The 13806-nt window shown below is 42.8% G+C and overlaps 1 protein-coding gene across 1 annotated transcript; it reads left to right on the forward strand.

Moving 5' to 3' along the window:
- Positions 1-8629: 8629 nt before the first annotated feature.
- LOC147423983 (DDT domain-containing protein DDR4-like) lies at positions 8630-12676 on the forward strand (the record flags this gene model as incomplete). The annotated part of the gene is made up of 11 exons (XM_086501536.1): positions 8630-8821; positions 9152-9262; positions 9343-9429; positions 9521-9558; positions 9637-9727; positions 10005-10111; positions 10195-10354; positions 10431-10523; positions 11393-11516; positions 11611-11653; positions 11745-12676. Coding segments are annotated over 11 exons (1506 nt in total), but the record flags the coding sequence as incomplete, so codon positions are not given.
- Positions 12677-13806: the final 1130 nt, after the last annotated feature.

Consider the following 13806-nt stretch of genomic DNA (forward strand, 5'->3'; position numbering starts at 1 on the left):
ACAATACCAATTTAAGCTCTAAGATATGTGCAAATATTGACTAAAGATAATTTTCTTGGCAAAAATATGAGAATAGGGAGTAACATACTACAACATAACCAGTATTATGGATACATCAAGGCTTCTTTCTTTTGTTGAAAAACTTGTGGGTTTATAAGAGTACGAAGCTTTCATTTCCCTCAATTGAGTAATGCTTTACTTGGTATGCCTAGTGTTTTTGGCTTTATAAAAGAAACCTGAGTGTTGTGTTGGGTTAGGGAGACTTTCATTGTTTTCAGTGCATGATGGAGACTTACCTTTCATTTCACATCCTGACATGAATTTACTTTTCTTGCATTCTATTGTTTTAGAATGCTAAAGTGAAGCTTCACCTTGTATAATATTAGTAATTTTACACACACACACACACATATGTTATTTTTTGCATTCTATTGTTTTAGAATGCTAAAGTGAAGCTTCACTTTGCATAGTTCTGATAAATTCTATACACACACACACATATATTAATTAGTTCTTTTTATTTCACCTTTCATTTCACAACTTCACATGGCTTTACATTTTTTGTATTCTATAGCTCGATTCCAATCAGTGTTAATGCTAAAAAAAGTCTCTTTTATTAAGCGACTGTTGGTCGAGTTTCTTTCTCACAAAGAAGAAAACTGAAAATACTAGCAGAAATTTTGAGATTTGCAAGATTTTTGGACGACTTTCTCACATATTTCATCGGGTTTTCTTCCGTTTACCATGGTTTGCAGCTAGCTATCTCAATTTTCAATCGGCTCAAGACTAAGCTGAGGCAATCCTTTTCCAAATACTGATACCAGTTTAATTCAACCTAGCAATTTTATCACTTTCTTATTGTTTTTGAAAGCCGTCGTGACCCTTTCACTTGTTAATTTTAAAATGAGGACTATTTGCAATTGGCCTTTGAAGATTTTATGGCATACTCTATGCATCGTACACGTTTTCAAGGACTATTTGGTGTGTGTATCCGAGCTCACATGTGCTAGGGTAGAGGAGTTGGTTTAGAGGCGCCCAAATTGGGTGACAAAATTGTGAGACCTCTACTGCACTATTTACAACGTAGAGTGGCTAATATGAAAGCAATGCGCAGCTACTGTCTGCAACAAAAATGCTAGCACGAACAAAGCTCCGCTTGTGAAGAACGACATTGTTTACAGATTTTTGTGTAGCAAAAGAGGGTACCAACGACAAACTCGACGAGGGGGTAATTAGAGACAAGAGTGTCAGCAAGGTTTGAAATGCCGATTGGAAGACATCAATTTTCACCCAGCTTTGCTAGCCACACACTCTCTTGCTTCTAAAGTGGCACCAAGTTTTCTTATTATTGAGGAGTCCACGATTCCCTAAACAGGACCCGTCCTTTTGCTGATGCCTTCTATACTATATATAATTAGAGCTTAAAATTTTCAAAGAAGGAGAGGGCATCCATGTGTCACTCTCTCCTTCATTTCAAGAACATTAAGAAACATTTGATTTGAAATGTAAAAGTGAAGGGTAAATCACAAGTCATTTGGTTTGAAATGTAAAAGTGAAAGGTAAGTAGGAAGTGGTTTGAAATGTAAAAGTGAAAGGTAAGTAGCAAGTACTCTCACGGGAGAAAATGAAAAGACTTAGTTTTGAAAAGTGTGGTAGTAAAAGACTTAGTTTTGACTTCTAGTTTTGTCAAAAAGTCACAATACTTACTATTATATATATATATTTATATTATTTAAACTCTTTGGCAAGGCCATCAATTTTGAAGGGTGATTACTTTCGTTTTTGTAAAGGATGGCTCTACTTCGTATCTTGGGAAAATAACGAGCAACGAGCTATGCCACGTATGGATAAGTTGGTATGCCTCAAACGTGCATGCGCGTATGTGTGTGTGTGTGTGTGTGTGTGAGAGAGAGAGAGAGAGAGAGAGAGAGAGAGAGAGATCATGTTTCATTTTCTACGGCATCGTCGTGTGTGTTGTAGGTCTGTGAGAGAGAGTGTGTGTGTGTGTGAGAGAGAGAGAAAGAGAGAGAGAGAGGGCCAATCCCATTCAGTCTTGCTGAGGAGTGTGTGTGTGTGTCTATTTCTATTTGAGAGAGAGAGAGAGAGAGAGAGAGAGAGAGAGAGAGAGAGAGAGAGTGCCATTGATTGGCCTTAGCGCTTGACAAAGAATGCCCCCCCCCCCCCCCCCCCCCCCCCCCCCCCCCCCCCCCCCCCCCCCCCCCCCCCCCCCCCCCCCCCCCCCCCCCCCAAACTTGATCATGAACACAACCCACCCCTTACTTCATGTATAACTTCTCAAATGTTGCTGCAATAGGCCTCATGTAGTCTCCTCTATCAACACCCCTGGCTGCCAAATAGCCGATCCACCACGAGCCCCACACCCTTATACAACCTCAATCCTCTACTGGCCAGGACGCCAAGAGTCTCGATCCAATACATGTCCCACTCGCCACAAGCGCTTGGCTGAGCCACCTACTCCTCTACCACTACATGTCCGCCACCTTTGATCCCAATGAGCTCCATTTTTGCCTAGTTGTGGCCCTCCACAAGACGAGAGAGAGAGAGAGAGAGAGAGAGAGAGAGAGAGAGAGAGAGAGAGAGAGAGAGAGAGAGAGAGAGAGAGAGAGAGAGAGAGTTCCACATCCGTCTCCACACTTTCTTCGTCTTTTTTAGGTCAGTCGCAGCAGATGCTACAATGTTGAGAGCTCCAACGTGACCATCCAAGCTTTTTAGCTTTCCCAAGTTTTCACATCTCGAACTCCTGACATAGGCAAGAAAAAAGGGGTTCTGTAAGGGGACCTGTGGCATTATGTGTTGCTACAATGCTCACGGCAACGGTCATGCAAGGCGGGTCTTTGATTCAGTGTTTGGAAAAATGTGTCTCAGCTTAAATATCATGCCGATTTCAATTTCAAAAATGTTGGTTGAGGGCAAGGGGAAAAGGTAAAATTCCACCCAAAATAGAGAAAAATAGAGTAAAAACCTGCAAAATAAAACCTAATTTTCTGAATTTCCTCTTGGAGAATTAAAGGAAAGCAATTTTGTATGTTGGAAAACGGATTTTTCCAAAACATTGATGTGATTACATTGGAGGATGATCATTGCCAGTCAAGGGTATTGGCCTTGGTCTTGAAGTTAGCAATCCTTTGCTCACTTGGATCCTCCTTGGTGTTGCATACCTAATGTGAGCCCTTTGCCTCCCCCTAGAAATGATGACTCATGTATCTTATTCTAGGAATGCCTCGATGGATGTGCCTCCATTGTAGGACTGCCTCCATGTCATTTTGCTTACATTTAGAGCCAAGTCACTTTGGAACGGCTAAATAGCCTTCCAGCTTTGTTTGCAAGTCAAGAAAACTGGTGGCTTCAAAGATAAATGCTTGATTTGACTATGTGACGAGATAGATCTTGAGCAGGTTTCTGCTAATCGAGAGGGCCTCAAAAGTCAACCATGTGAAAGGCTATGCCCGTTTCGAGGCTCTTAACTACCACGATTAGATAGGTAGAGAGAGAAGAGTCGCCTCATGACTGGGCAGAAAGTAGGCTCGCTGGTACACGCGACCAGGCTCTTAGCCTCTCACATGCTTCATTTTAATACTACAAACTAGACATGCAGTCTGAGTGAGAGAGAGAGAGAGAGAGAGAGAGAGAGAGAGAGAGAGAGAGAGAGAGAGAGAGAGAGAGAGAGAGTTCATCCTTAAAGGTCAGATTGACCTTTGGGATCGAGTATAACATGTAACATGCTTGAAGACTATGGATATAAGGGTGGCCACTGACAAGTTGAATCCATGAGGTGGCTAGGAGAGAAAGGCATGTAGGCCATGGTATGGGCTAAAATGTGGGTAAAGCAAGTTTGTTGTGATTGGAAGTTGAGCACTCATGTAGGGTATGATGATTGCATTCTCAAATTGTTAAGGGATATAATTCGCGTACAAAAAGAGACTCTCCTCCATGTAGTGCCTCAATGCTCTATCTCACATTTAAGGGAGTGGGAGCTAAGCCAAATGGCTGCTATGGTATAAAATATGGGTAAGGGAAAGCATGTGAATGGTTGAATACAGTCTTCTCTCTCAAAGAAGAACATGCATGTGTGCTCCATGTGTGTATGTGTATGTGTATGTATTTTGTAGCATGCCCTTTCTTTTAGCATGATGCCCAAAACTATTGCAAAGAGAAACGATTGAGTGAACTTTTTTGCTTTCATTGCCCTCACATTTTTAGGTATCAATGGTGCCCAAATGTACACAAACAAACAGTATGCGCCTTATGTTACTAACCTGCTTATGGTCAATTGCAAGAGACCTCAACATCCATGCGACGAGTCTTGGTAGATGCAAGCGTACATGCTAGCTAGATTGAATGCAATCCAACCTGTAAATTTTGAAATTTATCCACATATAGAGACAAAGTTGCTATAGCCATGCAATCACCCCCATGTCACACACCCCATCATGAATACTGCATTTGAGAAGCAAACGACCCAATGCTCACCAAATCAATTGTGCATACCAATGGCAAGGTTTCTTCTACTACTATGTGGTGTACTGTTGGCATGTTGGGTCATCGCTGGTACATGCATCCTAAGTGCCAACAAATAGTTGATGATTTAGTTGACTATGATGCCCCAAATGCAAGACCAAAACTGCACGAGAGAAGCATGGGAGAGTTGCTATCATGACCAATGCCGTGATTGGTAAGGATGGTGAGAGGGGATGTTAATGCATCTAAAGAATTCGTCGTTCAATGCAAAAACTATATCCAAAGAAGGATACCAACTCTCTATTAGTCTATTTAGAGAACCACTACCACTCACCAAGGTCCCATATCAATTGTGTGAGGGGAATGTCTCTAGCCTAATCGCAAATTTGCTGCCTCCGTAGAGAGTAACATAGGATGTTAAGACAAGACATCATGCGAAGGGAGCCCATTACTTAATTCATTCCCAAAAGACCTCAAATTGATTTGGTAATTCTTGAACTCAACACACACACACACACACACACACACACACACACACACACACACACACACACACACACAAAGATAGAGACAAGCGGGGTGCGCAGGTAGGGGGGGAGGGACATACTTGCCATGATTAGGAAGAGTATGTTGGAGCTTGGCATGACCAACTAGATGGACATTTGCCCTTGGTCAATCCACAAGAATGTGGAGAGTAACTACACTTCATTAGTTGTTCGATCTTACACTCGAAAAGGTAGACATATTGTTGATCCAAAAGATAGATTTGTGCTTGGTTGATGTGAATGTGGAGGGCACTTAGACCTTGTGTGCTGTCATACATTGTCATCTAGAGAGTAGATATAGTGGTGGTTGATGCACAAGTGTATTAAAGAGCTATAAAAGCTCACATGAGAATCATAGGCATTTGTCCACATTTGCCCTCCCTGTGAAGGGAAGGAGAACAATGGTTGCTTCAATTGACACACATGTCGCCGCGGCAATGCGCGGGTTACATACTGGTTACCCTTATTCATCTAGGTAGAGGATAACAAGAGAATGTTTGGAGGTGAAGGTGTATTCAAAGTTTCCCACAAAGAAGAGTTGTGTCTATTCCTTTACATTTTTATGGATGAGTTGAGAACACAAGTACGAAAGGCTATTATCAGCCACATGTGGCAGATCAATCTTGTAGCAAGTTGAGGTCAATTTTGAGATGATTGGTAGCAGAGGTTCAAAACTTTGACATTATATTTGATAAGCAATGTAAAATTCACGACTAATGTTAAGTTTCGTGGTGTTAATCTTGTGGGTGTATATTCAATTTCCATCACTTGATGAAATGTGATTGGTTTATTGATTGATCACTAGCTCTTATTTTAATTTTAATTTGTTTAAATTGCATGGGAACTCCAGAATGATGTAATGGGTTATAGTGACTCCCTGGCACTAAGTAACACCCATATTAAATGCGGGGTGGAGTAGTGGGATCGACGGTCCGGGTTGAGGGCCGGGATCTTGAGGCTCACTAAACACGGCTGCACAAAAAGCGAGGCACAGTAAACTCAGCCAGTGGGAAAAACGAGGCGTGCTGTCGGGGTTTGAACCGATGGCCTTGTAGTCCAGGTTGAGGGTCGCATAGACTAACCACAACTAGACATCATGTATGCCTAGTCGTTTTTATGGCCTTATAATGCGAGGTGACGTGCATTCTCCAAGTTGTCCAGGTTTAGTGCCCGTCCAGGTTTAGTTTTGATTTGACTACTGCGGCTGCGATCTCCTCGGCTTTCGCGCGTGAGCTTCTCCGCCTTTGATCCCATTGCCTCCCCCTCTTAAATATGTGTGTTACTTAGTGTTGAGGGTAGTGAATCTTGTCTTTTAAGGATGCACTTTTTACTCATTCACTTTATCCTTATCCTTATGGTTGTAACTGGCTTGCACAAGTCTTTGAAGCAAAAAGGAGATGCTCACCTTCTTAGCCTTAGTATTACTGTGCGCGTGATTCTCTCTCTCTCTCTCTTTCTTTGCAATCACTGTGCAGCCAAAGACGCAAGTTACACCAATCGGATCAAGGAGCAAGCGTCACATGTAAGAGGGGGCGGGGGATCCCTTCCACTTTTATAATAGTATAGATTGTATACTCTTGCGGAGTCGTGGCAATCTATTGATAAAGATCTAAATTTGTGATTGTTGGTTGAGCTACAACTGTGTTTTGACTTTTGTTATCTTAGCACAAAGAGGAATCTATGATGGACAAAACCATACAAGTAAAGATTATTATGTAAATTAACTTGTAACGACAAATAAGGAAGCATGACATGCATTTTGAGGACTTCTAATCCTCAAGGCTTTACTACATGTCATCAAAGGGTCATGAGAAGCAAAGTTGTGGTGGTGAAGTGGCTAGACATATGGCTACCATGGGTGGAAGCAATAGAGGGGCGCATGCAATCCCCTAAGAACATCCACTCAAGGATAGAACCACTCACATGGAACAATTGGGGAAGAATGCCTACAAGTTGCCTTCCCGCATTGAGTTGCCCTTTCAAAAGCTTATAAGTTGTAAAACGCACTCAATGGTACGTATCAATTTGGTTTTATGCGGGAAGGCATGCAAGTATTCCCGTTAATTATAATTAGGCCTTGTTGTCATGTAAGCCGCATGACCCGCAAAGAGGAAAGCATTACCACTTACTATACAAATAAGCCCAACCAAGCTTACCTAACACTTCCAAACGCATTGCTTCATGTGAAGATCTCTCTCTCTCTCTCTCTCTCTCTCTCTCTCTCTCTCTCTCCAATTTTTGAGCAGGCCAACGTGAGTACTTACATTTTTTCAACTTATGTAAAAGAATCATCATAGCCCTTCCACATAGTCCTTCCTATATACCACCCCGATGACTAGGAAGGGCTATTTAAAGTTGGAAATTTAAAAGCTTGACAGTGTGTCTTGCCAAGAGTAAGATTGATCAGACAAGCAAGAAGCTCGTGTGTGTGCCCTCTCTCTCTCTCTCTCTCTCTCTACCACCAACTCTTTCTTCCATGATGAAGGAGCCTCCTTACTCTTAAGAACTCTCTCTCGGAACTCATTGTAGTGCTTTTTCTCTCAAGCATCTGTCTTACTCTCTTGTCTCCTCTAACAAGAGTGAGCTAACGAAGCCAAACCACAATACCAACAATGCCTCTCTCTCTCTCTCTCTCTCTCTCTCTCTCTCTCTCATATTCTACTATTTGAGCTCTCAATCTCTCTCCCATTTGGGTTCTTCTTCTTCCTAGTCCCAACTAAGGCGAGAAAATGCTATCTGATCTCTCAAGCTCTTTGCCATTTTGGTTCTTGTTTACTTGAGTTCAACCTCTTGTGGTGCTTGCGGCTTTTTTGGGAAGGTCATACATGTTATGTCATAGCCGACGATGGTGAATAGGATCGTGGGAGCGAGGGTGGACAATGGAGGGCCTAGGTGAGTGGGAAAGGTAACTTCTATCAATTGCCATGGCCATCAAGAGTAGCACAAGCTTTGGATATACAAAAGACTGTTGAGGTAGGCGAGCTAATGGGCCAAGTTGCATGGCAACAAAGCAAGGCAAACATTGTTGTAAGATGCTCAAGGGGTGCAGTAGAGGCAGCAGAGGGCAAAAGACGATTGTGATAGCTGGTGGAGGAGGGCACCAAAGCACATAAGATTGTCAAAGGCTATGAAAGACGACGGTGTCCGGGGCGCGCAACAAGACAATGTCGATGGCCATGGGGATGAGGCTTGCTAGCTGGGGGCACAGAGAGATGCAAGAGAGGCAATATGTGTAGCTATGATGCCAAGTAAAGGGGGATAGCCAATCATAGAAGGATGGGAACATTAGTCTAAATTTTAATTTGGCGTGGCTTTTCAAATATCAATTCCACCGACCAGGAATTGAATAGCATACATCCCTAAGAGTTAGTTCGCATGGAGCTTTGGTTTGCGAATGGTTGCCAACCAGTTGCGAACTATTTTATTTCTCGTGAGGAGTTACCGAGAAAAACTTCGCAATCGGTGGTGGAACGAGCAGGAAACCATGGGAAAAAACAAAAAGATCTAGCTTCACAGAGCTTATTTTACTTTCAGCTTTGGTATTTGTCAACCTCCATGTGAACAGGAGTGGTGCCGGTTGCGGGTTGCACACTTGTTCGTAATCATGTGAACTGGCTCTTAGAAGGCCGGGCTTGTACAAGCTTCCTGATGAAGCCCGGGTCGGAACTTACATTTCAAAGTTGGACTCTTCTCTGCTGGCGCCTTCCAAGGAGGAGGACATGGACCTCGACGAACACCATCAACGCTGCATTCTGCGCGGTACTTGGCAGCTTGCTTCCGTCTTTCACTTCCTCAATGTAAGTCCTCTACCACTCTCCCGCCCACCTCTCTTTAAACATGCACACTCTCCCACGAGAACCTCGCACCTCGCACCTGCTCCCTCTCCTCTCTGCTGTTTTACCCATATCCTTTTCCGAAAGCGAGCTTTGATCTTTATCACCGTGTGCCAGTTAAAAGTGAACGTTGAGAGACTGGTGCCCCATCGGTAGTAGACAGACATTCTTCTTTTCATCTGATAGTTGTAGGGTTTCTGCCTCGAGATGAGCCCTTTCTCTGTGTTTTTTCTGTGTTTTTTTCTTTGAGTTCGTATCTTTCATTGCATGCAGAGCTGAATCGATTGAATGCAGGTTTTCCGGCCTGTTCTTCATTTAAATCTCAAGTTTTCCATGGAGGAGCTGGAGAGCTCCCTGCTGGTTCCCAATGACTTACTGGGTGACATTCACATTGGCCTCTTGAAGGTTATGTGTTGTACAATGTCAACCATTGATGCAAAACACTTACATGTTTGTATTCTCAACTTTGGAATTCTGCACGACAGGCCATTCCTCCAAGTATCAAAAATCCTATCAACCGAGAGACATGGATTGCTGCTCTTTGTAAAAAGCTTAAAGGGTGGTGGCACACTGTGAGCCTCCTGCACTTTAGTTTCTTCTTGCTTGTTGGCTCGTGCAAAATTGCACTCTTTTAATTCGAGCCTTGAATTTTTCTTGTTTCAGGTAGCAGAGGGTCCATTTCCTCTGGTTCCTCAACATGGGTAAGCTTGGATTGGCTCTTTCTGTTCTTAGCACATGATGCTTTTTCAGTTGCTCAATGCTTATGTTTTGTTTTAAAGACGTGACAGAGATGAGATAATAACATACAAGCAACTGAGTCCAGACGTCCGAGTAGTCATATTGAAGGCCCTTTGTGAAGCTCGCCTTGATGTAAGTGCTTGTCATAGCATCTCTAAACATAAGCTGCACAGATCATAGCCCAAGGTCTTATAATTGCACTTTCAATTGCTATCGAGTTGTCTAAGCGTCTCAGTCATCAAGCCATGGGGTTCTTCTGCCATATAGGGGTTCATAGAAAACAAGAAAGAAAGACAGACTTTTGTATTGCACCTTGCATGCGAAGGGAGCATTTCTTTAGGACGAAAGAAAGAACTGTGCTCCATATGCTTTCTCCCTATTTGAGTCCTTGTGATGTTCCAATTGATAGCAAGAAGACATGCGAGCCTTCATCAGTGAGAAGGCAAAGCAGGAGACTTCTCTTCTGAGCATTAGAAAGGAGAGGACTGGCACTGATATGGAGGGGGCGACATATTGGTTAGGTCTCCTTTTCAGGAGTAAATGCTAACCCATGTAGCATAAGGTCCTGAACATGTGATTTAATGGCTTTGGGTTTGCAGGTATGAATGTGATCCAATTGCTGGCTATAGACTATATAGGGAGCTACAGAGGTCCAATGGCAGACACAATGGTAAGCTTCGGGGCCATTTGGTGTCTGCTCCAGCTGTGGGCTATTGGGAAACCCTAGCAACGAACCTGGATGAGTTTCAGAGTATCGCGGTATGCTTATTAGAGCCAATAGCTTTGGAAGAAATTACTTGCCAAGACGTGCCCAAATATTTGGTCTACTGTGCAGGACAGGCTTTGCTCCAGCAAGAACAACATAGAAGTGATACTTGGCAACAGAATAAACAGTGATATTGTTCCCGATTTACTAAATGCAGAAAAGGTAACCTCATTACAATGTGAAAACTTCTTGTGCCTGAAATTGAGGGGATAATTATGGACGTGCACGTCTGCACCTCGGCACCAGTCAAGTCAAGCACATTGACAAGATGTAATAGATATTTTCAAACTCTTGAGGGGATCACATGCGCAACTTTTGGAGTAGGTGTAGTCATTGGCCAAGCTTGATAACAATGATATTCTTTGGTGAAATAGGGCTACCTATCTTATTGTTGTTTGTATTGGCTCACATATATTGCTTGCATGTGTGCAACTTTAGATAAGGCCCGTGTCACACTGAGGCGCTTGCCCCAGTCTCTTTGTTCGGGGGCAGCCTGGTTGCTGTTGCACTGGGACTTCAACTATAAGCTGCTCAGTGTCACAGCGAACTGCAGTTACCCAAGTCGTTGAGCCTTCGCAATAATTGTCGCTGACCATCAGGTTTGAGGACTTACCTTGTGTCCTCCCGCCATGTCTTTTGCAGATGGCCGCAGCCCTCGAGATGTTGGCCAAGGGGGTTTGCCCACCCCTCTTGACATGGGTTGGAGGCCAAGTTTCACTTTTTGCTCTGTGAATGGCTGGCTGCCACCTCGGCATGGCCAGCCCTTCCCCGCCACCTGCCTAAGGTACTAGTGGGGTGAGATGGATCAAATAAATGGGGTGCAACAGGGCTTTCCAAAATTCAACATCAGCATCTATCTGCCATACCTTCATCTTGTATGCGTGGAGGACTTGTGTTGCAAGAATGATGTCAGGATTGTTATCTTATTTTTGCCTTGTTTGCATTGGCATCTGTGATATACTGATTTAGCTCCTGAGGAAGGGTGAGTTTGGATTTGCAAAATTATCTAATACAAGCAATCTAATCTCCAGAGAAAGGAGCGTGCATTGAAGAAGAAGTTAAGGCAGGCATCTCTCCTTGATTGTCACTTCAATACAGAGAGTGTGGCATGCAACCGGCCAAGGCGGGAGTGCAAGCCTGTCTCTTACACTTTCGGTAATGTTCTTGATTTGGTGGTGATAATGTGGGTTCTTGAAGATGTTTGTTGACTCGCTTGCAACTCAAACACTTTGGTTTTGATCTTGTGCAGATGAGTACGAGAATTCAATTAATGAGGCCATTGATGTGATGAAGTATGTTCCTGCCATTTTTGTGTATTCTGTGGAGCTTTAGGCTTTCTCAACAGTTTGTGTTCTATTTTGTGGTGACATGTGATGGCTACAGGGGGCTTCAGGCATCTAGAGTAATGGCAGATCAATCATCAGCTAGACAGGACAGTAAAGAAGAAGATGATGCGGGTAGAAAAGGACACAGAAGTGCTGCTGACGCTGGTGATGCTGGGACACATGGTTCAAAATCCGACATAAGCTTGCCAGATTGTGACAGCGATACTTCCAGTGGATGTCACAACATTGAAGAGAAAGCAGCTTGTGATGATGAACACCTAAACAAGAGGCGTCGAGCTGGCTCTTTGGATGAAAGTGATCCTCAAAGCAATGAAAGTGAGGAGATGAATGATGCATGTGTTTTTGATTTTGAGGAGGAAAATGTAGCGTCACGGATGGAAGTGAAAGCAGGCGTATTGAATGGAAAAGGTAGTTCACATGTAACCATGAAGATGCAAAAGAGTCCTACACGGAGTCCAAGAGTTACAAGAAGCAAGGATGAAAAACAGGAAAGTTGACTGTGGTATTGGTTTGAAGGTGGGAAAAGATGAGGAAGAGTTTTGAGCAGGAAGGGATAAAGAAATGCAGGATTTGGTGGTAATGCTCGGAAGACTAGCATATGTTACATTTTTATCTTTGTCGATATAGAGACAACAAGTAATGGCGGAGAACAGAAGCTAGTACGTGTAGTCACAAAGGTGAGTGAAATTGCCTTTGTGAGCAAATGGATGGAGTCCTTCAATAGGATACATTCAGGTTACAGTGGGCCATTATGCTGTGGCATTTTGTGAAGTGAAGTCGAGGAACTGCCGTGTTTGTTTGCATTTGTATAATTGGATTGAAGTTAGGTCTGTGGGCCTGGCTATCATTTTTGCTTTAGTACTGAGAAGGCGGTAATATTGTATATATAATCCCAGCAAAGTGAATTGAGGTGTTGCAGTTTGCCCTAATGGATCAATTATTTAGCTTACAAGTGCAGTTTTGCCCCTTTGATTTGTGATGTGTGCTTGATATCTTTAGTCGTCTTATGTACACAAAACTCTGCTAGAAAATGATACCTCGAAGATTCAAATTCTGCTTCTTGTATGTGATGTAACTCTGTCTAATTTCAATGTTCGAATCACGACCATTTGCTGTGCAACGCGAGTGGAACATAGGTTTTTGGAAATGATGGTACAAGTATTGAATCCATGTTTCTTGTTGATGCCTTGACATTCTTTGGCAGATTCGTATTAGGTGGATCACGAAAAGGGTTTACTTTCCACATTCATGTTACCCCATTTCGGTACAAAGTTATGAAGCATTCATGTCACTCTTTCACTTGAAGGTATTTTATGAAGTTAGCAGTTGAGATATGTGCACAATGTGCATCCTTGTCAAGTGTACCTAACAGATAAGTGGATGTGTTGACAAGAGTCTTGTAGCCTAGGTGTTTCAATCATAGTTTTCATGAAGCCTTGAATAGGTGGTTTGTACTCGGTTAATATTAAACTTAAATTCTTTAAAGATGTGGAGCAATATGGCCCATCGGTGGTGGTGTTAACCTCAATTTAGTGCGTGTTCGCCCAAAATACAAATGACCATTTTGCACATGTAAAAACAGTCACATGGTTGCATGACCAAACAATACTGTTCTCATGTAGGCCATTTGTGCCTTGTTAAAGTCAACTGATGGTGTAAGCTTGTCACCATTGGAACTTGCCAATTTTAGGGGTTGGAAAATGAATTCCTCCCTTCTCACCCACCTCCCTTACTTTGACTAACAAGGTGTCTGGAGACGGACGGTGGCATTGCCTTTCACTCACTGAAGAAAAGAGAGAGAGAGAGAGAGAGAGAGAGGACACATGCGAGAGAAGGAAACAAAGAAGAAAGAGAAAAACAAAACATACCTTCCAAAAATTGGAAGGGTGCTCTGTTGTACATGGGCTAAAATTCCCTTGTATTTACACTCCCTTTCTGCCGAAAGGCAGTGCCAATAAACAAATGTAGAGACACTAGCATAAAAAGTATGTTGCACTTCAAACAAAATAATAACTAGGAAATTTGTGAGTTTTGGATGTCAATTGCCGTCCATCATGCATACCTCCCTTTGCAATGGATGACTCAAGATTTCTGCACCT

This window comes from Adiantum capillus-veneris, chromosome 26 (assembly GCF_014529385.1).
Source record: "Adiantum capillus-veneris isolate H3 chromosome 26, ASM1452938v2, whole genome shotgun sequence".
NCBI lineage: Eukaryota > Viridiplantae > Streptophyta > Polypodiopsida > Polypodiales > Pteridaceae > Adiantum > Adiantum capillus-veneris.